The sequence below is a fragment of the Megascapheus bottae genome, chromosome 11 (assembly GCF_031878675.1).
Source record: "Megascapheus bottae isolate mThoBot1 chromosome 11, mThoBot2.hap1, whole genome shotgun sequence".
Classification (NCBI taxonomy): Eukaryota; Metazoa; Chordata; class Mammalia; order Rodentia; family Geomyidae; genus Megascapheus; species Megascapheus bottae.
The window spans coordinates 43,897,995-43,923,108 of record NC_143519.1 but is presented as its reverse complement, the minus strand read 5'-3'; the positions used below and the strand labels follow the sequence as shown (position 1 = coordinate 43,923,108).

The 25,114-nt window shown below is 36.5% G+C and overlaps 2 protein-coding genes across 5 annotated transcripts in view; one reads left to right on the top strand and one right to left on the bottom strand.

Moving 5' to 3' along the window:
* Window positions 1–25,114, bottom strand: part of Rb1 (RB transcriptional corepressor 1) — a 138,643-nt gene that overhangs the window by 34,398 nt on the left and 79,131 nt on the right. The gene's annotated exons all lie outside the window — the stretch shown is intronic.
* Lpar6 (lysophosphatidic acid receptor 6) lies at window positions 19,247–21,194 on the top strand. The gene has a single exon (XM_090342138.1). It carries the CDS (start codon window positions 19,908–19,910, stop codon window positions 20,940–20,942), a length of 1,035 nt encoding a protein of 344 aa, XP_090198264.1. The 5' UTR covers window positions 19,247–19,907; the 3' UTR covers window positions 20,943–21,194.

The following is a 25,114-nucleotide window of genomic DNA, read 5'->3' as shown; positions in this document are numbered from 1 at the left end:
ACTTTTATTTCAGACATTTTTCTCTTGGCCAGTGAAGGTACTATGTTGTAAGGAGTATGTTGTAAGGAAGAATATAACCTTTTCTATCACACTTAAGATTTTTGATAATTCTAATTTATGATTCAAGGCCATTATTACTACATATTTTACAATTTTTATTCCATCACTACTAAGCTTGCCTTCATGATTCTGTCAATTTAATAAAGGTGCTAGTTAATGGTTATTCAGCATCTACTATATGCTAGGTGTTATATTTTACACATATGATATAATTTAATCCTACATTTATAAAGTATATATGATTACTGTTGTACTTTGGAGACAAAAGTCAGAGGCATAGAAGTCTGCCTATGTTCTCTAGCTTGTAAATACTATGGTAGGATTGAAATACAATCCACTGGCTTCTACAGCTTGTTTTGTTAACTGCCACATTAACATGTAAATTTTGTTTCTTTGTCTATTTTCTCTTCCATCCTTGCTATGCCTGTTGCCATGCCTGAACCATGTTTCCATGTTGCTATATACCTCTACACTATCCTTCAACATTCCATCTATCGTTCACTCACACCACCATTTGGCTAGAGATGCTAGGAGAAGCAACATTACACCGATTGTTTTTAAAATTAAACTATCAAAAACTTCCCTATTGTTAGCAATGGGATGTGGGATGTACCTCAAAGGCTCATGTGTGAAAGGCCTTGGATGCTCGCCTGTGGTACTATTGGCTCCACTGTGGTGGAACCTTTAGAAGGTGAGACTTTGTGGAAAGAAATTAGATCATGAAGAGAAGCCTTTAATGGGGACACTGGGAACCTGGTTCCCCCTCTCCCCCGCTATGCTTCCCAGATACCGTGAAGCGAGCAGGTTGCTCCACCACATTCCATGCCATGATCATTTGCACAGACCCCCGAGTTCAAACCTCAGAATTATGCCCCTCCCACAAAGGAAAAGGAAATCCCAGTGGCTAACTTATAATGAGTATTCAGTAAATGTTTTTAAAACATTAGCATGCAACATAGCCAAATAAACAAAGCATACATAAAAACACTGACAAAATGATCTGCTTTCCAACACTGAGTGACAGTCAGCCAAGATCACCACCATAATCTTTGACACTGGTTATTTGTACTCTCATAGACCATTCCTAAATTGGACATGGCTAATCTGTTACAAATACATATGCAAAATAGCATGTCATTTCCAAGATTAGCCTATAAAAATCTCCGCAGAACTCTTTCTAGGATCTCTTGATTCGGTGGGAAGCAGCTGCTTGCTACACAGTGAGAAGACCTATTAAGAGGCACATGTGGCAAAGAAATGAAGTCTCTGGCCATGAGCCAATGAAGGACTAAAACCTGCCAACAACCATGTGAAAGAACTGCCAAGCCAATTCTCCTACCCCAGTAAAGCCTTAAACTACTGTGGAGCTGGCTGTCAACTTAAGGATGGCTGGCAACAAAACTTAAGCCAATCCAGACAGCTAAGTCGCTAACATTCCAAACATTCAGGAACTATAGAAGATAAGTTAACATTTATTATTTTGAGTTGCTACAGGTAACTTAATAATTCCTATCAGTAACTAGTACAGCAACTGATAACTACAATGAAAAGATGTAATGGAATAATATACTTTTGAAAGTAAACTATACGTATTTTTTCTGTAGCATTGTCTCCATCCAGCACTTGGGCAAGCTGCCTCATGCCATTACTTATCTACTCAAACTGTCAGCATAATTGTTCTTGGCAAAACAATCTACAATTCTGCATTCTGTCATGCTACTAAATCCATGAGAAGAATCAGACTCTTGCTGTCAGCAAGATTAGCCCAAGTCTCATAAAATAAATAAAATTGATAGAGGTAGAAGCTCTCTCTGTGTGTGTGTGTGTGTGTGTGTGTGTGTGTGTGTGTGTGTGTGTGTGTGTGTGTGTGTGTGTGTTCAGACGTGGGGCTTGAACTCTAGGTTTGGGCACTGTCCCTAAGCTTTTCAGCTCAAGGCTAGCGCTCTAACACTTGAGCCACAGCACCATTGCCAGTTTTCTGGAGATAGTAATCTCACAGACTTTTGAGTCTGTGCTGGCTTTGAACCTCGATCCTCAGATCTCAGCCTTCTGAAAAGCTAGGATTACAGGAGTGAGACACCAGCACTCGGCTTCTAAAAAAATTTTTAGGTCCGAAACAAGAACTTAGTACCTGGTACTTTTGCTTACTGGCTAGTGCTCTACCAACTGAGTCATGCCTTAATTAATAGTCTTTCATAATTAGCATACATTTATAAAGCAAGTTCTACAAAACTACAAGAAAATAGGGCTATCAAGACTTGATATTCCTGAAAGAAATTCTGATTATTTTAGTAAGTATAAGGTCTCCAGTGCTATTAGAAAAATAACAATAGAGGAAGTAGCAGGCAGGAAAGGTTATTGTTTTCTGATTATTTTAAGGAGTATTACTGGGCTACATTACCGGAAATGTTTTTGTACTATCCTTAGCTAAATTCTGAGACTGTTTTGCCTTACAGAAGGAAACTTGTTTAAAAAATAGAAAAGATTTGGCCTTGACCTTCCTGACAGTGTTCTTTTCTTTTTCATTAAGTCTCCTTGGCACAGGTTGAAACTTTCTTAATAAGGACACAGAAACACACCAAATCAGAGAAAGTCTGGATAAGCGGGACTGCATTAAACTGCTTCTGAACGGCAAAGGACATAGCTAGCAAATTAACTAGAAAGTCTACAGAGTGGGAGATCTTCACTAACGTTACAACAAAGGCCTCATATCTAAAATGTATCAACAGCTCAAAAATTGAATCACTCCAAAACTAATCTCCAAAGAAACAACCATCCCATTAAAAGATGGGCCAAAGACTTAAAGAGAGACTTCCCTGAAGAAGAAATAAGAATGGCCTATGGACACATGAAGAAATGCTCGACATCTCTGGCCATAAAAGAAATGCAAATCAAAACAATTCTAAGATTCCACCTCACTCTACTTAGAATGGCCAGGATTAAGAAATCTAATAACAACACATGCTGGAGGGGATGTGGCCAGGAGGGAACACTACTACACTGTTGGTGGGAGTACAAACTTTCATCTAGAAACAAGGACATACTAAATCCACTAGCATAATGATGTACATTGCAGCACTATTTAAACATAGCAAAGATATGGAATCAACCCAGATGCCCCTCAGTTGATGAGTGCATCAACAAGATGTGGTATTTGTACACAATGGAATTCTATGCTGCTGTCAGAAAGAACGACATTGCCCCATTTGTAAGGAAATGGAAAAACATAGTAAAAATCATATTAAGTGAAGTAAGCCAGACTCAAAGGAACATAGGCTCAATGGTTTCCCTCATTTGCCATAATCAGTAGAAACCTTGGGCTCTCCTAGCAGAGATTTACAATAGAACAAAACCTAGATACATAAGTCCATATAGTATGACACTAAATGAAAGGACTTCCAGGATATAGAAACAAAAGCCATATACTGAGTGATTGTTGTCCTTAATGTACTATGTTATCTCTCATCTCTTTTGCTGTACCTTGGCTATCTCATATTGCTACAGTATTTCACCTTGTTATCTGATATATTGTATATATGCATATTTGGTTATTTGAAATAGGATAGGGAAGGGGAGAAAACAAGATGAGGGGCAGGGTTGGTGAGAGGGAAATGTGGACCAAGACATGAGAAAGGGTATCAATGTATATGAAGTAATACACCTTCTATCTGGTGAATATAATGTAACGCTTCTATTAATTACAATAAAAATATGTGAAAAAAAAGAAAAAGAGGCAGGAGAATAAAGCAAAAAAAAGACAAAGCAAAAAAAGAATTCTTAAAAGTCAATAATAAGAAAGTAATAAGCAAATAGAAAATGTGCAAAGGAAGAAATATAGATTATGAATAAGCAGAGGAAAAGATTTTCACTAGCCATTTACCTGATAGAAAATAAAAATGATAAACCTTCAGATATGAGAATAACTAAAATAAAAAATTACTGACAAAATCAAGTGATGGCAGAAATGTAGATAGTGGATCACTCATCCAGTGGGAATTTAAAATGGTTCAACCACTCTGGAAAACTCTGGTCATTTCTTATAATGCAAACTAAACACCACCTATACAACTATACTTTTGGGTGTTCATCCTAGAGAAATAAACTCATCTTCCTATAAACTCAAATTTTCAAACACTTTTATACTCAAGTAAAATACTGGAACAAGTCCAAATACATTCTTCAAATGTGTATGCCTAAAGAACTGTGGCACATACAAAGTATAAAATACCAGAAATGAAAAAGTCTAAACTATTTATATAGGCAATATACTCAGTAAATCTCCAAAGAATTATGCTGAGGGAGGAAAAGTTAAACCTTAAAATCTACATCTTGTTAGATTCCATTTTCATAACATTTTGAAGTGGCAAAATATGAGAATAGATTAATAGTGATCAGAAGTTGGGAAGAGATAAGTTACCTGGAGTAAATGGGTCCATTCTGTGGTAATGAACTGTTTCAGTATCTTAACTTTGGTGGCAGATACGCAATTCCCATTTCACCCCAATCAGGCTGCCAGGTGTCCCTTAGTTAAGTATGGTATAATTTCCCCTTAGGCACATCTTATTGTCTTGAGAGCTCCAGTCAGAGAAAAGGAATCTTGGGCCTGTCAGGTTGGAGACTTCTTGCCAAGTTATTTGATGTAGCTAGGTCCCTGGCTAATTCTACAAGACTCCTGCTGGGAAGGGAATCTCATGATTCTTAGGTCTGTCAGATAAAGCTCCATATGTACAATGACTAATGCCTCTTACAGATACTGCTGACAAACAGAAATGAAATAATGTAAGTGTTCAAAAAATTCTCTTTTCCTTATCAAGACAGAATTCTACTCCTAGCATTTGAGATGTTGTGGCAGGAGGATTGTGAATTTAAGGCTAGCTCGGGCTATATTCTATTTTAGAAAAACTACATGAACTAATTAATTAAGCAATAATTTTTTAAAAGACTGAAGCCCATGACACTGAAGGAGAATTTAAAATTTGTATTTCAATATATAATAAAATGCAAAGTCATTATTTCTTCTAATTATCAAGATTTTTAAGAGCACATTTTCTTGTAATCATTAAATAAATATTGAGGTAATAAGCACTAAACTTGTGAGACATGCTCCTCCTCAAGAAGAAACTAAATAAAACAAATATGAAGGAAGTTTTACAGTATATATTGTATTTTACAGTATATATTATTTTATAAGGCAGTACATACCTATCTTTGTAAAAACAAGAATATGAGTTTATCAAATAAAAGCAATACTCTTGCCATAGGACTTAGTAGTGATTCTACTAGTAATTTAAAATGATTTCAATTAAATATAGTGTATCACACACCAAAAGGCCTATTATGAGTCATGTCAAATTCATCTCCAGTAAGTAATCTGAAGGAATCCTGAAAAAGCTCTGGCTACATTACATAATAAGGCAAGAGTCCCAGTTCTCTCTCCTAGAGTGTACACAGTATATCTCACACAATTCTCCTACTGTTTTTGACCAACAAATGTTTCAATATTTATAGTTAGCTATCAACTGGATGATTTTAAATGTTTTAAAACATCAAAACACATTTCCTGTCTTCTAAATTCATCTAATTATACTTTTATAAACAAAAAAGCACATGGCACTCTTTAAAAGGAAAAATTAAAGTCTAGAAGAATTAAATGTATTCCTAACAAGTCATATGCACATCTTAACAGTGATGGGGCTTTAGTACTTTACATGAATGCTCATGTCAGAATTTAACTCATTTCTCAAATTGTTTAAGATGGGAATTTGATGGCAACATTCAGTTTAAAAGATAAAATAGAAAGTATTCTTTCTATAAAAAGAATCTTATATTATTCTCTAATTTGAATTACTGAATTATATATCATTACATATCATATAGTATAGACCTATAGCATATATATTACATATACACATGTCTATAGTATATATTATACATATTCTATAATTTGAATAATAATGACTGAAACCTGGAAAGTCATAAACAGTTGATTTATTTGGATGAGTACAGTGATCTTTTTCCTTCTAATTTTATTTTCATTTCACTTAAAGAGCTTTAACAGTAATATATTTCTGACATTAAAATTTCTAACTTTATTCTCAAAGAAAATTTTTAAAAAAACATCTCATGGAATGATACAGTGGGTTAGAGATTCCAGGTAGCCCAGTACTGTTGGGTAAAGTCAGAAGTAAGGAGTAAAGCCAAGGGTTGTCTCTTTGAAGGACACAAAATGGCAGATACTAAATTAGGACACTGTGTTATCATAGAGAAAAGACAAGTAGAGCCTGAATACTCATCCAAGCATAGTTGTAAGGTCAGATGTCTTCCCTACTAAGGAAATTAAGTTCAGTTAAGTTCAGTCTTATAAGGTATAAAAGTTTTCTCAAAACATCAGAGGGAAAAAGAGACAATTACAGATCAGAAAGAACAAAGTCATGGAGGGATATAATTTGAAATTAAGCCACTGAACAGGGAGGGAGGGGCCTGATTAATGAAAGCTATTTTACAAATACTGAGTTTGAAGAATATGGTTAAGGAGTCAAAATCAAAACAAAGCAAGTTTCCCTCATGAAGTAGCATGCAATCAGAATCAGATGCACAGAATCCACACACATTCAAACACACACACACACACACACACACACACACACACACACACACACACACACACACACACACACACACACCCCCCCCCCCCCCCCCCCCCTGGGAGGGGGGCAGTACTGAGGTTTAAACTGAGGCCCTTGAACCAGGTACACAGTTGTTCTATACCACTGGAGCCACACTGCCAGCACCTAGATGCACAAAATTTTGTCAAGTGAAAGAATTAGAAATTTCCAATTGCCATTAAATTTTGTAGACATGAGCCTAATGAGTGAATTTTTGGGAGAGGAGGCTGAAAATACTGACTGAAAAGGCTTTTAAAGTTGTTGATCAGTTAAAGATTAATAATCCATGGAAGAAACCCAAGATTCCTTCACTCTTTTCCTTTATCAATAAGGCCTTTTTGACCTTTTTAGGCAACGGCTTGATTCTACTCTCTCTTCTTCCCAAGTATATATTTCTTCAGAGCACTTATCAATACATACCCAACTGCTTATTTGTTGACTGCCTGTCTTCCACACATCAAGTATAAATCCAGAAATTTTGTTTTATTTGCTTAGAAAAGCATCTGGCATAATCTGGCACTCAGATAATATTCCATGTTGAACAAACAAACACCAGTAGATCCAGAGATAAAGATAACAAGAGAAGGCAGGGTGGAGTGTTTGGGGGTTTTGTTTGCTTTGGGTTTTTGTTTTTGTCATCCATGAAGGAGTTTGAGCTCAGCTTGTTTCATGTTCTACCCCTGAGCTATGCTTCCAGAAAAGCTTTTTGCTGTTATCTGGGAGATGGCCCTTCCATCTTTTCTACTTGACCTGGCTTCTATGTGAGATCCTTTGAATCTTAGCCTTCTGAAAAGTTAGGATTGTAGGAATGAGACACCAGGAGTATCCAGCTACTATGTTTTATTTTTGTTTTGTGGCACTGGGGATAAACTGAGAGCACCAGCCACCAAGAACATCACCAGTGGCCAATAAGAATGGTCTCTAATATGCCTACTGTTTCCCTAAGTATATGGAGCAAAAGAACAATTTAGCAACCTTTTTGGGTCAGGTCAAAGGGTACAATTCTGTTTAACAACAACAAAATGTGGTCTTAAACACAGCTCTTTTGCAGAGACAGGCAGTCTTTCCTGTCCTTTGTTTCTAATCTTTCTGAGGAAGTACAGCAACATCTGGCATTGATAGTAAAATTCTCAAAATTTCTAAGAAATTGGAATAGTTAATGAAAGCAATTACAGTAATATACTAGTAAAAGAAGTGACCACAGAGCATTTGTTCTGCAATGGATGATCAGTGGCTTAGAGCCTTTCTAACAATTCTAGATCTCTGAGTGTACCTATCTGTTGAGACAGTTTTTCTACAATTCTAATTGGGCTATAAGCCTAATTTCTAAAGTCAAAGTATTTTCTTTTAAATACATTTAAAATAGTGTTCATAAAACTAGGCCTGAAAAACATTTTTTATAAAAAGAAATTCAATGTAATATAATCACTTTTTATTTTGAAAGTAAAAACATTAAAGATAAAAATATTAAATTTAGAAGCTGGACACTAGTGGCTCATGTGTGCAAACCTAGCTACTCAGGAGGTTTAGATCTGAGAATCACAGTTCAAAGCCAGACCAGGCAGGAAAGTCCTTGAGACTCTTATTTCCAGCTAATCACTAGAAAACAGGAAGTGGGGCTGTGGCTTGAGGGGTAGGGCAGTAGCCTTAAGCTGAAGAGCTCAGGGACAGTGCCCAGGCTCAGAGTTCAAGCCCATTAAAAATCTGATAATCTTCTGGTTGGATGGGGTTTTGAGGAGCTAGGTACAAATGATAAGGGATGCAAATTAGGAGAGGAAGAATTTTTCTTAGAAATGAAACTGCTAGGCTAAGTAAACCACAGACACATTTCTATATATAAACAAAGATATAAAGACACTTGAAAAAATTCTACTGGAATCTGTACTAGAATGGCATTAAATGTATAGATTTGTTCTAGAACACTGCCTGTCACCTATAGAAGTGTTCTTTCATGGCCTTCATTAAAACTTCAGTCTTTTCCTTTACGTATATTTAAATTTGGTACTTTGAATATTTATTTGCTATTTTATACTACTTTTTGCTCTACATTGAATCTCTTCTTCTATTATATTTTCCTGATTATTGCTGATACATAAATGTCTACTTGATAAATTCAGTAACAATGAACTTAGAAGATTAATCAGTTATTTTTATTTTTATTTATTTATTTCCAGTGTTGGGGCTTGAACTCAGGGTCTGAGCATAGTCCTTGAGCTTTCTCTACCACTTGAGCCACAGTATCACTTCTGGCTTTTTCTGTGTATGTGGTACTGAGAAATCAAACCCAGGGCTTTGTATATGTTTGACAAGCAGTCTACCACCAGGCCACACTCCCAGTCACTAATCAATTATTTTTAAGTGAGACACACAATTCTTTGAAAAGGATTTTTTTTTAAATGAACAGAGTTCCAAGCTGCTTATCTCTTATTAACTACACCAATGTCAAAATAAATGTAGAGGGTGATGACATAGACATGAATGAATGAACCTGAGACTAGAAAACGAATTCTTCTAGTTTTAGTTTCCCCTTCATATCTTTACTCCTGAATCATTCCAAAGTAGTAGATTGATTTTATTAAACACAACAGATTTCACTCCCTCCCTCTCTTTTTTAATTGGTGTGGGGCTTGAATTTGTGGCCTGGTTGCTGTTGCTGCGCTCCACTCAACGCTCAAGACTACTGCCCTACTCCTTGAGCCACAGTACCATTTCTGGTTTTACAGTGGTTAATTGGATGTAAGAGTCTCACAGTCTTTAGTGCCCAAGCTGGGTTTGAACCTTGATCCTCAGATCTCAGCCTTCTGAATAGCTAGAATTACAGGTGTGAGCCACCACGCCCAGCAAATTTCTTATGTTTTAAACACAACTACTATTGTATACTTATTGTTTGGTCTACTTGAAAGACCTCTTCCCTTCCTCCTCACCTGCCTGAAATCAGTAGAGGATCCCAGACTCTGAGGTCACTTCCTCTTCTGCTGTGGTCATTTCCTGAACCACCCTGGTCCTACCTCCCTCAGACAATGAGAGGTTAACCAGGCTCTAAAATCACTTTTGCTTCCACTATGGTCCTACCTTCTGCCTTTTCCTACATAATCTGGCTCAACATGAATCCACTCCTCTCTTTTTCCTTCCCCTGTCTCTGTGCCTCCATCTTATATGGCCCCTCAACAAACTCTTTTCTGCCTGAACCATGTGGCTTGTTTCCCTTCTAGCAAACCTTAAACTTAGAAGTCTAAAAGCAAACATGCACAAACTTTTCTTTAAATAGGTACATGTACAAATTTTGTAATATGCATGATTGCACTAATGAGAGAATTTAGACCAGAGATTGGCTTTCAAAAAAAATTGGAGGGCCGGGAGTTTGGCCTAGTGGTAAGAGTGCTTGCCTGCCATGTACAAAGACCCAGGTTGGATTCCTCGGTACCACATATATAGAAAAAAAACGCTGGAAATGTATGTAATATGGCACAGTAGTATGAACTTTTTTTATTTTTATTTTATTTTTTTGCCAGTCCTGGGCTTGAGATCAGGGCTTAAGCACTGTCCTTGGACTTTCTCAAGGCTAGTACTCTACGACTTGAGCCTCAGCACCACTTTTGGCTTTTTGCTATGTATGTGGGGTACCAAGGAATTGAAACTGGGTCTTCGTGCATGCTAGGCAAGCACTCTGCCACTAGGCCAAACTCCCAGCCCTGAACATTTTTTTAATCAATAAAGGAGACACAATGCTTTCCACACTACTTTAATGTACAATTGGATAGAATTTTCTAAGATTAAATTTTGAAATATTATAACTGAGTGTTCAAAATAAGTTTATATGGACTTATATGTAAAAGATAAACTTTTTTTTTCTTTTTTTTTTTCTCAGTCCTGGGGCTTAAACTCAGTGCCTGAGCACTGTCCTTGGGCTTTCTTCCTCAAGGCTAGAGCTCTTCCACTTGAGCCACAGCACCACTTCCAGATTTTTTCTATGTATGTAGTACCGAGGAATTGAACCCTGGTCTTTGTGCATGCTAGGCAAGCACTAGGCCAAACTCCCGGCCCCAAAGATAAACTTCTTTACTTAATATTTACAAAGCTATGAATCAAAATTCTGATTTTATATCAAAAAATGCTAGAAGCTACTTGTAGAGACAGAAATATTAATGAAGTCAAGGACCTAGGATTCTAGTTCCAGTTCTGGCAATATAATTAAAAACTTCAGAAATATGCTTTCCATACCGTTTCCCCAGCTGTTCTTTAGAAGAAAAGCTCAACTATTGAAAATAACAAACAGCACATAAATGATATATTGCTAGATGAATATAAGACAGATTTGTATTCTGCAATGTGTGTATACATGTATATATACATATATGTGTGTGTAATATACTGATAGATTTTGTATTGTGATGTGAATTACCTAAGTACTTTAGTTTTACTATAGAAGTACAAGAAGGGATTGATAAGATTAGGAAGACTATCAAACTTTATGATGGGATTTTAATGTTTCGAGATGAGGACAAGCAGAGAGACAGGAAAAAATTAAAAAGACAATGCAAGTTCAGGCAAAGATAAGTATGTTCATTCAAGTTTTAAATCTCATATCATAATAAAATTCTTCTAAATTTCCTCTGTCTTCTTTTCTGAAACCTGCTCCCACTATTATTTCCACCCTCTTTGACCTTGAGTCATCATTCTTGTCTTCCCACCAAACATGCAAGCTGGCTCACTCCTTTGAAATTGGGTCAATGACTCATGCTTCAGTAAAAGTAACATAAAGCATAAAGTTTGAAATCATGACAGGAAGGAAAACCATTTCTAAATTATAACAATAGACATACTAGTACTAAATTTGCCTAGAATTTTCTAATTTTGCTCTGGTAAAAAGATCTGTCTATAGGGAATAAATGTATTCTATCTACATAAATTAAAGGTTGATTTATCAAGCTGAAAATATTCTATTTCTAGAGGTTCATTTATCAAATTGAAAATATTCTATTTCTAAACCCAATATAAAGAAATATAAACTGGCTTTAGAAGAATTCAAATGATAAAATACTTTAAAAGACTCACATCTCACCATGGTAAAATTTGCTAATGAGTAAGCTTAGATTTATTTATTGACTGACCGATTGAATGGTATTGAAGTTTGAATTCAGGGCTTCATGCTTGTTAGGTACATGCTTTACCACTTGAGCAACACATCTAAACCTTTTGCTTTTCACTTTTTCCTTGTTTTATTTTATTGTAAAGGTGATTTATAAAGAGGGTTATAGTTATATAAGTAAGGAAATGAGTACAATTCTTGTTGAACAATTACCTCTTCCCTCATTTTCTCCTGCTCTCCCCTCTTATTTTCTAATTTATTTTTGTGTAGGCCAGACTACAATCCTATTTATAGTTCTTGAGTAGCTGGAGTGGCAGATATGTACCCAGATTGTGCCCAGTTCCTATTGGTTGAGCTAAGGTTGTCTAGTTCTCTGTTGTCTTTAAAGAACTCTGCCCACTACTGCACTGCCTGCCCACCATCAACATTACCCCAGCCTCCCTGCTCACACGCTCCTGTGGTATCACAGGGAGGACGGGTGAAGCAGAAAGTTGTGAGGTCCCAACAAATTAATGAGGCCCAAAGAGAGAGTACTGGAATGAAAGTGCAATTTGAAACAGCAGTTTGGCTCTTGCTGATTTACCCTATGAAAGTAGCACATCTCTTCCACCTGGCCTCAACAGCTTCCACTTCCCATCTTGCCTACTTCACAAAATCTTGACCCAAAGTATAATTATCTCAACACTGAAAATGTACATTCGTTGATTTGTTAGATCTAAGAGGAAAAAAGCTCAATGTGGAAGTTTAAAGATTCAAAGTATTAAAAGAATTAAAATCAGGCCAGGCGGTGGCTCTCACCTGTAATCCTACCTACTTAGGAGGCTGAGATATGAGGAACAAGGTTCAAAGCCAGCCTGGGCACAAAAGGACCTAAGACTCTTATCTCCAATTCATCTCTGGAAAAGGGAAGTGGGGCTTGGCTCAAAGGTAGGGCAACAGCCTTGAGCTGAAGAGCTCAGGGACAGCGCCCAGGCCCAGGGGTAGGGAAGTAGCCTTGAGTTGAAGAGCTCAGGGACAGTGCCCAGGCTAAGTTCAAGCCCCGTGACTCACAAAACAAAACAAAACAATAACAACAACAAAAAAACCAAGAATTAAAATCAGACAGGGCTGCAGAAAGGCTTTCATGTACTCCAACTCCTTAGTTTTTACAGCCAAAGAATCAGACTCCTGGAAAAGCCAGATGACAGCTTCTCTGCCAGCTACACTTTGAACAATACTTTCATATTAAAGAACAATATGTAGATTCACATTTTATGGCCTACATACGCAATTCTATATTTCATACATAAAAGAATCATCACTAGCAACAGTCTAGATTTTTAGTTTGTTCTCAAACAAAAACATTCAGGGGCTGGGAGTTTGGCCTAGTGGTTAAAGTGCTTGCCTAGCATGCATGAAGACCCGGGTTCGATTCCTCGGTACCACATACATAGAAAAAAGCTGGAAGTGGTGCTGAGGCTCAAGTGGTAGAGCTCTAGCCTTGAGAAAATCCAAGGACAGTGCTCAGGCCCTGAGCTCAAGCCCAAGACTGGCAAAAAAAAAAAAAAAAAAAAAAAAAAAAACATTCAAAATATTTCAGATATCCTCAGGTATTTCAGAAGAATGACCCGCAAGACTTGCTGATCCTTGATATCTTCAGATCTTTGTTTCTTATGTTTTCAGTCATGTTTGAGAACCTCACAAGATTGTGAAACTAGACCTCTAGTGGCCTAGCAGTAGAGTGCTTGCCTAGCATACACAAGGCCCCGGGTTCAATTCCTTGGTACCACATACACAGAAAATGTCAGAAGTGATACTGTGGTGCCAGTGGCAGAGTGCTAGCAAAAAGTGCTCATGGAGTTGGGTGTGGTGGCTCACGCCTGTAAGCCTAGCTGTTCAGGAGGCTGAGATCTAAGGATCTCAGTTCAAAGCCAGCCTGGGCATTAAAGTTCGTGAGACTCTTATCTCCAGTTAACCACTAGAAAACTGGATGCATCACTGTGGCTCAAGGGGTAGGGTGGTAGCCTTGAACTGAAGAGCTCAGGGACAGCTCCAAAATCCTGAGTTAAAGCCCCAAGACTGGCACAAAAAAAGGGAGGGAGGGGGGCAGGTTTGAAGATGTCAAGATCCCAAGGGGCAAATTTTTTGCCTTAAACTTATTTTTGAATTAAACTGAATTATCCCATATACTTGATCCATCAACAAATGTTTTCCCCTAACTCAATCTTACATTTGGTGAATTTCCTAAAATGAGGGCCAAAATGAAATGGCATTTCATAAGAAAATATTTCTCCTATTAGAAAACATTCTGCAGTGGCATATGTATAAAGATACACAATGATACATAGGCTCTTACAATTTCTTACTTATATCAAATGCAGCAGTGACCTTTACTCTAGATCTTTCTCATATTATTTCGTATATCCTCTCACTATATCTCTCTCAATATATGACTAATTCTTTTATTAATGCATAAATGGATTTCTGTTCTAAGAATTTTTTTACTTCTTGTACATTTACTGCATCCAAAGGAATAATTTTAGAATAAGGAATATGACATGTTTAGACTAATACTTATTACATTTCTTTTATTTACTTTTAATCTTATTTCATTTTTTTCAGTGTTAGTGATTGAACCTAGGGCTTCCACTATTGAGCTATACTTCCAGCCCTCCATATTTTAAATTGTTAACTCTTCCCAGTGTTAACTCTCCTTTGTTTTTATATGCCAACTCACTAAGTTATAATCGGTACATCTAAAAATCTTAAATGTTAGCTCCATTAGTTTCAAATATATATTCATTTTAAAAACCATAATCTGCTTTAGGTCATCTTTGGAATCAAGAAGAGAATAAATGAGTAACTGAGAAAAAATGAGCTGATTTGTGATGGTCTAGCATGAGTAGCAGGAAAAGAATAGGGTCATGCACTGATGGTTCATGCCTATAATCCCAGCTACTCCAAAGGTTGAGATCTGAGGATTACAGTTCAAAGGCATCCCAGGCAGGAAAGACAAAGAGACTCTTATCTCAAATTAACCTCCAGAAAACTGGATGTGGAGGTGTGGCTTAAAGATATAAAGCACTAGTCTTGAACAAAAGAGCTCAGAGATAGTGTCCAGGCCATGAGTTCAAGCCTCAAGACTAACAAGACAAAAAAAAAAGAAGACTAGAAACTAAACATTACAATAATCATAGAGGTAAGAATGACTGGGCTTATCTAAAAAGATGGCAGTGAGACTGAAGAACAGGCAAGACAAACTAGTATTACTATCAAGGCCAGAAAAAAATCAGTATTAAAAAAAAAAAGAGAGAAGAATGGTAGAGGAACCCTCTTCATACTCTTTATACCAATGTTCAATAAAGGGCTTATTAAAAAAAAAAACACAACGTTGTTTTGAGCCTATTTTGAATCAAGTATAGGTAAGTAATGTTTCCTATCTCTTTCAGAACAGCCAAAGAACAATTCAGTCTACTAAGAAGTTTTACAAACCTGCTACAGTAACACACAACTGTAATCTCACACAAAGCTGATGTAGGAAGATGGCAACCGGAAGCTAGTTTAGGTAAGGTTTGTGAGACCCAATCTGGAAAAAAAAAAACAAAACTAAAAAAAGCCAGTAAGAGCTGGGAGCATGGCTCAAGTGCTGCCTCACCAGCCTAGCAAGCAGGAGGCATAGTTCAATCCCTAGAGCTGCAGGAAAAAAAAGTTTATGAATTTCTGATAATTAACAGATAACTTCTGGTATTTAACTCTCAATCCGATCAACAATTTTATAACTGAAAGACTAAGACCATTATTGTTAAATAAAACAGATTTACTTTAGAGGCCAGGTGGTTATTTACCTGGTTTCTCAGTTTAATTAAATTTTGAAAAGTAATTGAGTTGTGTGAGTTACTGTTGCAATGGATTATAGATGAACAACATATTTCAAGTCAGCTGTACACCTTAGAAAGACCTCCAAATAGTATAAAACATGTAACACTCCTGAATATCTTCAATTCTCTCTCTCTCTCACTCTCTCCCCGTTCCTCATCTCTCTGTCTCTGTCTCTGTCTCTCTTTCTGTTTCTTTTTGGTGTTAGGGGCTTGAATTCAAGGTGTCTATTTGGCTTTGTCCACTCTAGGCTGGTGCTCTACCACTTGAGTCACACCTCCAATTCTATCTTTTTGCTGGTTAATAGCTAAGTGTCTCCTGGATTTGTCTGCTTAGGCTTCTAACCATAAATCCTCAGATCTAAGCTTCCTAAAGAGCCAGGATTACAGGTGCAAGGCACTGAATGATACTTAGTTTTGGCATCAACTTCTAATTTTAGTGTGTGTCTTAATTTCATTACAGAGCCTACACCCCCAAATTCACTTAAGAAAAACTGACTTCCAGGCCTAATTTAAAAGGGTGCACAAATTTCTCATTAAAATAAGTTTGTCTTATCTATCAAATATAAAACACTTATTAAATGTTTACTATTTAATAAGATGTAGCTAGTTTATATTTTTTAAATATTCACCTAAAGATTTTTTTTTTTTTGCCAGTCCTTGAGCTCAGGGCCTGAGCACGGTCTTTGGACTTTCTCAAGGCTAGAGCTCTACCACTTGAGCCTCAGCACAATTTCCGGCTTTTTTCTATGTATGTGGTACCGAGGAATCAAACCCGGGTCTTCATGCATGCTAGGCAAGCACTCTACCACTAGGCCAAACTCCCAGCCCATCACCTAAAGATTTTTAAAGTAATGAATTTCATTTTAGTTTCTTAGAAGCCAAATAAAAAATACATATTAAAAAAAATCCAGGGCCAGGAGCTTGGCCTAGTGGTAGAGTGCTTACCCTAGCATGCACAAAGACCCAGGTTTGATTCCTCGGTACTACATACATAGAAAAAAGCCAAAAGTGGTGCTGAGGCTCAAGTGATAGAGCTCCAGCCTTGAGAAAGTCCAAGGACAGTGCTCAAGCCCTGAGCTCAAGCCCAGGACTGGCAAAAAAAAAAAAAGAAAAAAAAAGTAAAAAAAAATCCAACTTCACTCATCTTTTTCTTGTTGAGACAATCCCTCTGCTACTGCTCTTCAACAAAACAAGCTTCAACAAAATGTATGTCTATTGATATGATTTATTCATCACCAACATGTCTGTATCTAATAAGGATCAAGAGTTATGCTAAAATTAGGAATACAAATATGCTAATATATTAAGTCTTAGCAAATAATCTTTTCCATGGTTAAGCAACAACTCAAACATGAAAAAAACTACAAATGAACAATTAAATGAGTAAAAAGTCAAATGAGAGGCAGCAATGAACAGAAAAGTACTCTAATGCAGACTAAATATATTTTCATTCTTTTATGAGGCACCAAATTCAAAATGAAAGTAAAAGTAGGTCAGGACATACAGCTGCATGCATTTCATTTTGAAGGGTGAAGACGACGACTATAAATTTGAAAGCAGGTAATACTAAGACTTTCTCTGAAAACAAAAAAAAAATTTGCCAGTCCTAGGGCTTGAACTCAGGGCCTGAGCACTGTCCTTGGGATCTTTCCTCCAGGCTAGTGACCTGCCACTTGAGCCACAACACCACTTCTGGCTTTTCTATGTACACGGTACCGATAAATCAAACTTGGATCTTCGTGCATGCCAGTCAAGCACTCTACCACTAGGTTAAACTCTTGGCCCTGAAAAGTTTTATTAACTGTTTCCCCCACTTTTTTTTTTTTTTGCCAGTCCAGGTTTTCTCAGGGCTAGAGCTCTGGTACTTGAGCCATAGCACCACTTCCAACTTTTTCTATGTATGTGGTACCAAGTAATCAAACACAGGTCTTCATGCATGTTAGAGAAACACTCTATCACTAGGCCAATCTCCTGGCCTAAATGTTCCCCTTTTTATTTCTGCCCAGTTTCAATCAACTTTCTGAGTATATATTTTTTCCCATACCAAAAATGATACGAAGAAATTCAGACCTTCAATGTATTAAGCTTCTTTATTATAAATAATAATACTATTATGTCTTATTTGATTATATACATTTCTTAATCAGAATAGTAATAGCTTAAAATCCCTCCAAAAAGTTGCTTAGCATGAGAATAGACCCAACAAAAAAGGTGCAAAACAGTATGAAACATAGATATGCAATTATTAGTTTAATGTTTCATGAAGAAAAATAAATTACTCATAAATGTCATAATTGATTCAAAAGGAAGTATTTTGGCTCTAACAGTAAAACACTAAGGAATCTAGACTTTTCAGAAAAATAGTAGTCTAGAAGCTGAGGGCCTTGCTCAGGGAGATAACATGTGCTCAGCATGCACCAGACCCTAGGCTCAGTCCCCAGCACCAAAAAATGGGAGAGTAGTTTAAAATATGGAAAACATGTGTCTCAAAGGTGCTGAGAAAGTAACATTCACATCCAACTACCCTTCCCCACTCAAATGTTCTCCTGATATGAGAGGTCAAGTATGAATATACTTTACCCACAAATCTTGAGAAATCATGAGAATAAGGTGTGCTATTACACCCCAACATATAGTTAATGTCATATAAAGGAACTTAAAGGAAAAGATGGAAGTAATAAAAATAAAAGTATATACCTAGAATTAACCAAGTACTAACTCATAGTCTCCAAAAATTATTTCATTAAATTTAGGGCAGGGGAGGGGGGACTTAAAAACCTGATGGTTAAAATAAGATTAACACATCAAAGATTATTTTTGTTTTGCTTTATTTTGTTTGGTGTTAAGGGCTGAAACCTAGGGTTTCTTACCACTGAGTTAAATCTCCAGCAAAACCAAACTTTTAAAAATATATTCTTTGGTGAAAAGGCTAATTACAAAGTAAAATAGCTCTAAAATATTAAGTTTCAAAGGAATGAAGAATGTTTAGAAGTTTGTCTATCAGAAACAAAAACAAAAGAGACCCAGGATTAAAGCTACTCAAAATCATACCAATTAAGATAAACCTAGAGGAGTAATTAGAAAGGGGGTAGGGAGAAGAGTGGAACTATTTGTCTCTAAGTCAAGTACTTTTCATATATAAAGGTTAAAGCTCTCTTGCAATTACTAAACAGTTCTTCAAAATGCTAGCATTGTGAACAATTTCAGTTTGTAAATATGCACCCATATACATTTTACTTTTTAAACAAAAGCCATTATAAATACAAAGCACTACATAAAAGAGAAACAGGCTTAAATTGATTTTTTTCTGTCTCAAATATTACCACTGAAACAAAACAACACAAAACCAACTGAGAGAGCCTGCCAAAACCTCACATGGCATTTCCGCATAAAAAGAGTTAATTCACCAGTGACCATTTACAAGCCTGCTAGGTACAGTCCCAGCAGACACATTATCAGATTAAAGGAACTGCAAACAAACTGGGCTGAAACCTTTCTTTGTCCAAACCCAGCCTCTTCTTCCTGTGATGTCACATTACAAATCTAGCAAGCCTTTTCTTTCTACTTCAGAGAAAGCCCGCCTCACAATACAGCCAGCAACTGTGGAAAAGGCAGAAAAGGCCTCAATTCAGCAAGAAGTAACACGCTTTGGAGTTTACCTTGGAATCTTAAGAAAGAAAAGACTCTTCTACTTTCCACTGCAGGAAAACCTAAAAGGAAAATCTCATTTATAGGAAGTCTAGAAGACAAAATAGGAATGTTTCAGTTTCTGAAACTCAGCACTGAAAATCAAAGTGAGACTGACAACTCGAACTTATATTTTCTGGAACAGGAAGAAACTTTCATTTTGGAATATTCATCTTGACTACAGCAGAACAAGTTTACAAGACAAATGGTCCTGTTTCCATCTAAAGACTCGGCTTTTCTTTATGTTTTCAAGCCTATGGGTTGGAATTACTGAACTTTTTCCTTCACTTAACTAAGCCCTAGATTCATGGATTTTCTACGGACTACAAAAACGAGAATATTTTCCTGTTTAAGAAGCTACTGGAAAGTTAACAGCGACACATTTCAAGTTTCATTTGGAGATTTCTGAAGGAAATATTTTAAAAATCATCAAAAAATCCAAATAATCTGCAAACAAATTGGGTGTTGTTTAGTCGGCATCTAAATACCTAAGGCGACTGCCGGCGGAGGACAAAAGGGCCTCACTGAGAAAGCAGGACTCCCTCTATCATGGTAAGCACTAACAGCTCCCATTGCTTCTATGATGACTCCTTTAAGTACACTTTGTATGGCTGCATGTTCAGCATGGTGTTCGTGCTTGGGTTAATATCCAATTGTGTTGCCATATATATTTTCATCTGTGCTCTCAAAGTACGAAATGAAACTACAACGTACATGATTAACTTAGCAATGTCAGACTTGCTTTTTGTTTTTACCTTACCATTCAGAATATTTTACTTTGCAACACGGAATTGGCCGTTTGGAGATTTGCTTTGTAAGATCTCTGTGATGCTGTTTTATACTAACATGTATGGAAGCATTCTGTTCTTGACATGTATTAGTGTAGATCGATTTCTGGCGATTGTCTACCCATTTAAGTCAAAGACTCTAAGAACCAAACGAAATGCAAAGATTGTGTGCATTGCTGTGTGGTTGACTGTGATGGGAGGAAGTGCACCAGCAGTGTTTTTTCAGTCTACACACTCTCAAGGTAACAATACTTCAGAAGCCTGCTTTGAAAACTTTCCAGAAGCCACATGGAAAACGTATCTCTCAAGAATTGTAATTTTCATCGAAATAGTGGGATTTTTTATTCCTCTCATTTTGAATGTGACTTGTTCTAGTATGGTGCTAAGAACTTTAAATAAGCCTGTGACATTAAGTAGAAGCAAAATAAACAAAACTAAGGTATTAAAAATGATTTTTGTCCATTTGGTCATATTCTGTTTCTGTTTTGTGCCTTACAATATCAACCTGATTTTATATTCCCTTATGAGGACACAGGCATTTGTGAATTGCTCAGTAGTGGCAGCAGTCAGGACAATGTACCCCATCACGCTGTGCATTGCTGTTTCCAACTGTTGCTTCGACCCCATAGTTTATTACTTCACATCGGACACAATTCAGAACTCGATAAAAATGAAAAACTGGTCTGTCAGGAGGAGTGACTCCAGATTCTCTGAAGTTCAAGGCACAGAGAATTTTATTCAACACAACCTTCAGACTTTAAAATGTAAAATATTTGACAATGAATCTACAATATAAGCTGCCTGAAATAAAAGCACTGGGACTTCACTGGGAAAGAAACCTCCAAGCTCCTTCAACTGTGAAAAGTATTCTCTTGGAAAAACTATTTCTCCATCTCCAAAGAAAATAAACGTGGACGTTTTAATGTTTTAAAAGAAAATTTGTATTGCAAGTGTTAAGCATTAAAATATATTCCGTTCTTGTAGAAATTCCATTTTATTGTTCTGAGCCACTATAATGTTTTTTTCTTCATTAAAAAGAACTCTTAAAATGTAATTCAAAGTCTAAAAGTGGTTATGATTTAAATGAGGTGGTGACTCAGTACTTTCCAAATTCTTCATTAAGATACTAAATGGTTTCCTGAATGCTCATACTAAACTATTTACTCATGTGAAGTTTTAAGATTTAATATTTTATTCAGCACATTTCAATTTCATTTGAAAACTCCCAAACCTGTTTTATACTGCAAATGAGTAAGAGTAACCTGAAATATTTTTTAAGTAGAGTATTTCAGCCAAGTAGCTAAAAATATAGTCTTCTGTGGAATGACATCCTAACACTATTTGAAGATTGAGAGCAATTAAATTTATAGAAAACATTTAAAAGTTTTTTTCTTGTAGCTAATTAATAAGGAAAAAAACACAGGAACTGCCTAACCATATAGTATTGTTTGACATTGTTATTTTGATTAATTTTCTAACAATATACTAAGTATTGGAATTACATATGCCACAAAAATCTGGAGTGAAGAAACTAATAAAATGCTACTTCGTTAATAAGTAAATTACTTAAGTAAAATGCTATCAGAAGGTATATTTAAGATACAAAAAAGAACTTAGATTTTAAGTAAACAAACATTAGATAGTAATTAAGATACTTTTTCTTTTTTCCATCCCTTTCCTCATAATTTTGAGCTACGTAGTTGAAATATGCTATTTAAATAAACCAAATGATTGAATTGGAAATGTTAACGTTAGAAAAATGTTAGTGTGTGACAAACTTAAGGACATAATTCTTTAAACAGAATGAAATAATTAGACACAATTAAATTTCCATTACACAAAACAAAAGGATAAGGCTTTGTAGCTTTAATTTAGAAAAAAAATACCAAGTATACATAAATTCACCTTGCAGTGTATCATCCCATCACATTCAAGCTGTTTTTCTCCAAGCTGGACCTGTTAGGTTGTAGCTTATCTAGTTTTTACCACTTTATTTCAAGTCTTGATTATAACTGAATAGGTACTTTTCTTTTTTTTTGGCCAGTCCTGGGCTTGAGCTCAGGGCCTGAGCACTGTCCTTGGACTTTCTCAAGGCTAGAGCTCTACCACTTGAGCCTTAGCACCACTTCTGGCTTTTTCTATGTATGTGGTACCAAGGAATTGAACCCGGGTCTTCGTGCATGCTAGGCAAGCACTCTACCACTAGGCCAAACTCCCAGCCCCCTGAATAGGTACTTTTCAATCTGAGTTTTGCTTCTGGGCTTAGAATGCAGTGATGTCAGACAAAACGTAGTCTTTTGCCAGATCATATAAATCCTCTTTTGCAATAAGATAATAAAGATCTTTAGGTAAGCCCAAAGTAAAATAAACCCTTAAAGAAAAGCAAACAAACAAACAACTAACAAGGAAATTTAAGCCTGGTCCAACAGACATTTACATATAAACTGTAAATGGGTTTTCTTCAATTCTTATATTTCATATCATACTTCAGAAAAAATTAATTTAGCACTCTCAAATATAATTTCTGAGTTAAAAAGCACTGATCTGGAGGAAAGTGGCCAGAGTTCTGTTTACTTTGAGATTTCTCCAATCTCCTTGCTTAAAGACAAAAAAATAAAATCTAAGGTAAATCAGAAAGCACGCGTATTATTTAAAAATACTACCAAATAGTCATCACATAGTTGTCAGTACTGAGTTCACCGTAGAAACTTTGCTTGTGCTCTTGTAAATAGTAGGACATATGAATCAACATTTATGATTTCATCATGAATACTATTACAAGTAATACTAGTTTTTTCATCTAGAACTTCAATTACTTAGCAATTCTATATAGACAGAAAGAGTTCCAGAATACAACTAAAGCTATCTTCCTTGGCTAGCATTTCACTTAAAGGCAATCATATTCTAAGGGTTTCTCTTTTACCTTTATTAAGAAAATCTGTATTAATCTCAGAATGCTGAAGTTTTTATTTACTTTTTCTTACCTTGAAATGCTGATCCCAAGTTTTACCCTTTCCCTGAAGAACTGTGCCACTGTTTATTTCAGATTCCACCCCATCCCCCCTCCCCCAGAGTTCAAGTCCCACATTGCCAAAAAAAAAAAAAGCTCTTTCAGTATGGTCAAGAAAACGGAATTACCCATTTAAAGCATGACATCTAAAAAATAAATTCCAAATTCAAAAGAATAATAAATTTATATAATATATTTAATCAACCAGTTATTTAATGACCAACAAGATGTTTGGCAACATGAGATCAAGAAGTACCTACTAGGCCGGGAGTTTGGCCTAGTGGTTAAAGTGCTTGCCTAGCATGCATGAAGCCCCGGGTTCAATTCCTTGGTACCATATACATAGAAAAAAGCCAGAAGTGGTGCTGAGGCTCAAGTGGTCGAGTTCTAGCCTTGAGAAAGTCCAAGGACAGTGCTCAGGCCCTGAGCTCAAGCCCAGGACTGGCAAAAAAAAAAAAAAAAAAAGAAGTACCTACTACTCATTAAAAGCTTATTAGGAGCTTTTGTTCACATCTATAATCCTGTTAAACAGGAAACTGAGATTTGAGGATTGTAGTTTGAAGCCAGCCTAGGCAGGAAAGTCTGCGAGACCCCTATCTCCAATTAACCACCAAAAAGCCAGAAATGGAGCTGTAGCTCAAGTGACAGGGTCAGCCTTGGGCATTGTACTTGATCACAGTCATCACCTCTATTATTCTTCTTTATCTTCCCCGATCTCCCTTTGAACTTTTTTTAGTGAATTATTACCTTTTCATGAATCCATACAATGTATTCTAAGCAAAGTAACAGGGACATGTTTTCTTTCTTTCTTTTTTTTTTTTTGCCAGTCCTGGGGCTTGAACACTATCCTTGGGCTCTACCACTTAGGCCACACAGCATCACTTCCAGGTTTTTTCTATGTATGTGGTACCAAGGAATTGAATCCGGGTCTTCGTACATGCTAGGCAAGCATTCTACCACTAGGCAAAACTCCCAGCCATGCTTTCCCCCCCCACCCCCCATTCCTAGTCCTATTCTTCAATATGTGGTACGGAGAAATGGAACCCAGATTAAGCACTCTACTACTCTACCACTGACAAAACTCCTGGCCCCAGACAAGAGGCTTTTTTGTTTTATTTTGTTTTGTTTTTGCCAGTTCTGGACTTGAGCTCAGGGCCTGAGCACTGTCCTTGCACTTTGTCAAGGCTAGCGCTGTACCGCTTGAGCCTCAGCACCACTTCCAGCTTTTTTCTATGTATGTGGTATCGAGGAATTGGACCTAGGTCGTCTTGCATGCTAGGCAAGCACTCTACCACTAGGCCAAACTCCCGGCCCCCCAGACATGAGTTTTAATCATGGTTTTGCTAGTGCCAGAGTGACAGTGAGTCGTAGTCATGTGACCACAAAGGCAAACAAGATGTTACACTGGGCAATATATTGAATTGAGTTGCTATGCTATTGAGTAGACTAAAGGCTTAAAATATTTTTTCTTATGGTATTTTTATTTTTTTATTTTTTTTTATTGTAATTAGTAAAAGGGTTACATGATATTTGCCAGATAGAAGGTGCATTAATTCACATACATTGATACCCTTTCACATGTCTTGGTACCGATTTCCCTCCCCCCCCACACCCCCCACCTGTCTTGGTTTTCCCCCCTTCCCTATCAAATTTCAAATATCCAAATACAAATAAATTCAATATATCAGATAACAAAGTGAGATACTATAACAATATGAGATAACCAAGGGACAGCAAAGGAGATGAGAGACAACATAGTACATTAAGGACAACAATCATTCATTATATGGCTTTTGTTTCAATATCCTGGAGGTCCTTTCAATTAGCTTCACATTATACGGTATTTTTCAACCTGAAATCAAAGGGGTAATTGGGACATAACCCCACTGTAATAGGAAGATCACCTACATTTGTAGCGTTTGTGTTATGTGCCAATAGCAGGGGCTTCAGCCCAAACT

Bases quoted from the DNA above. Each gene is read 5' to 3' on its own strand.
- Lpar6 (XM_090342138.1), top strand. From the start codon at position 19,908: ATGGTAAGCACTAACAGCTCCCATTGCTTCTATGATGACTCCTTTAAG.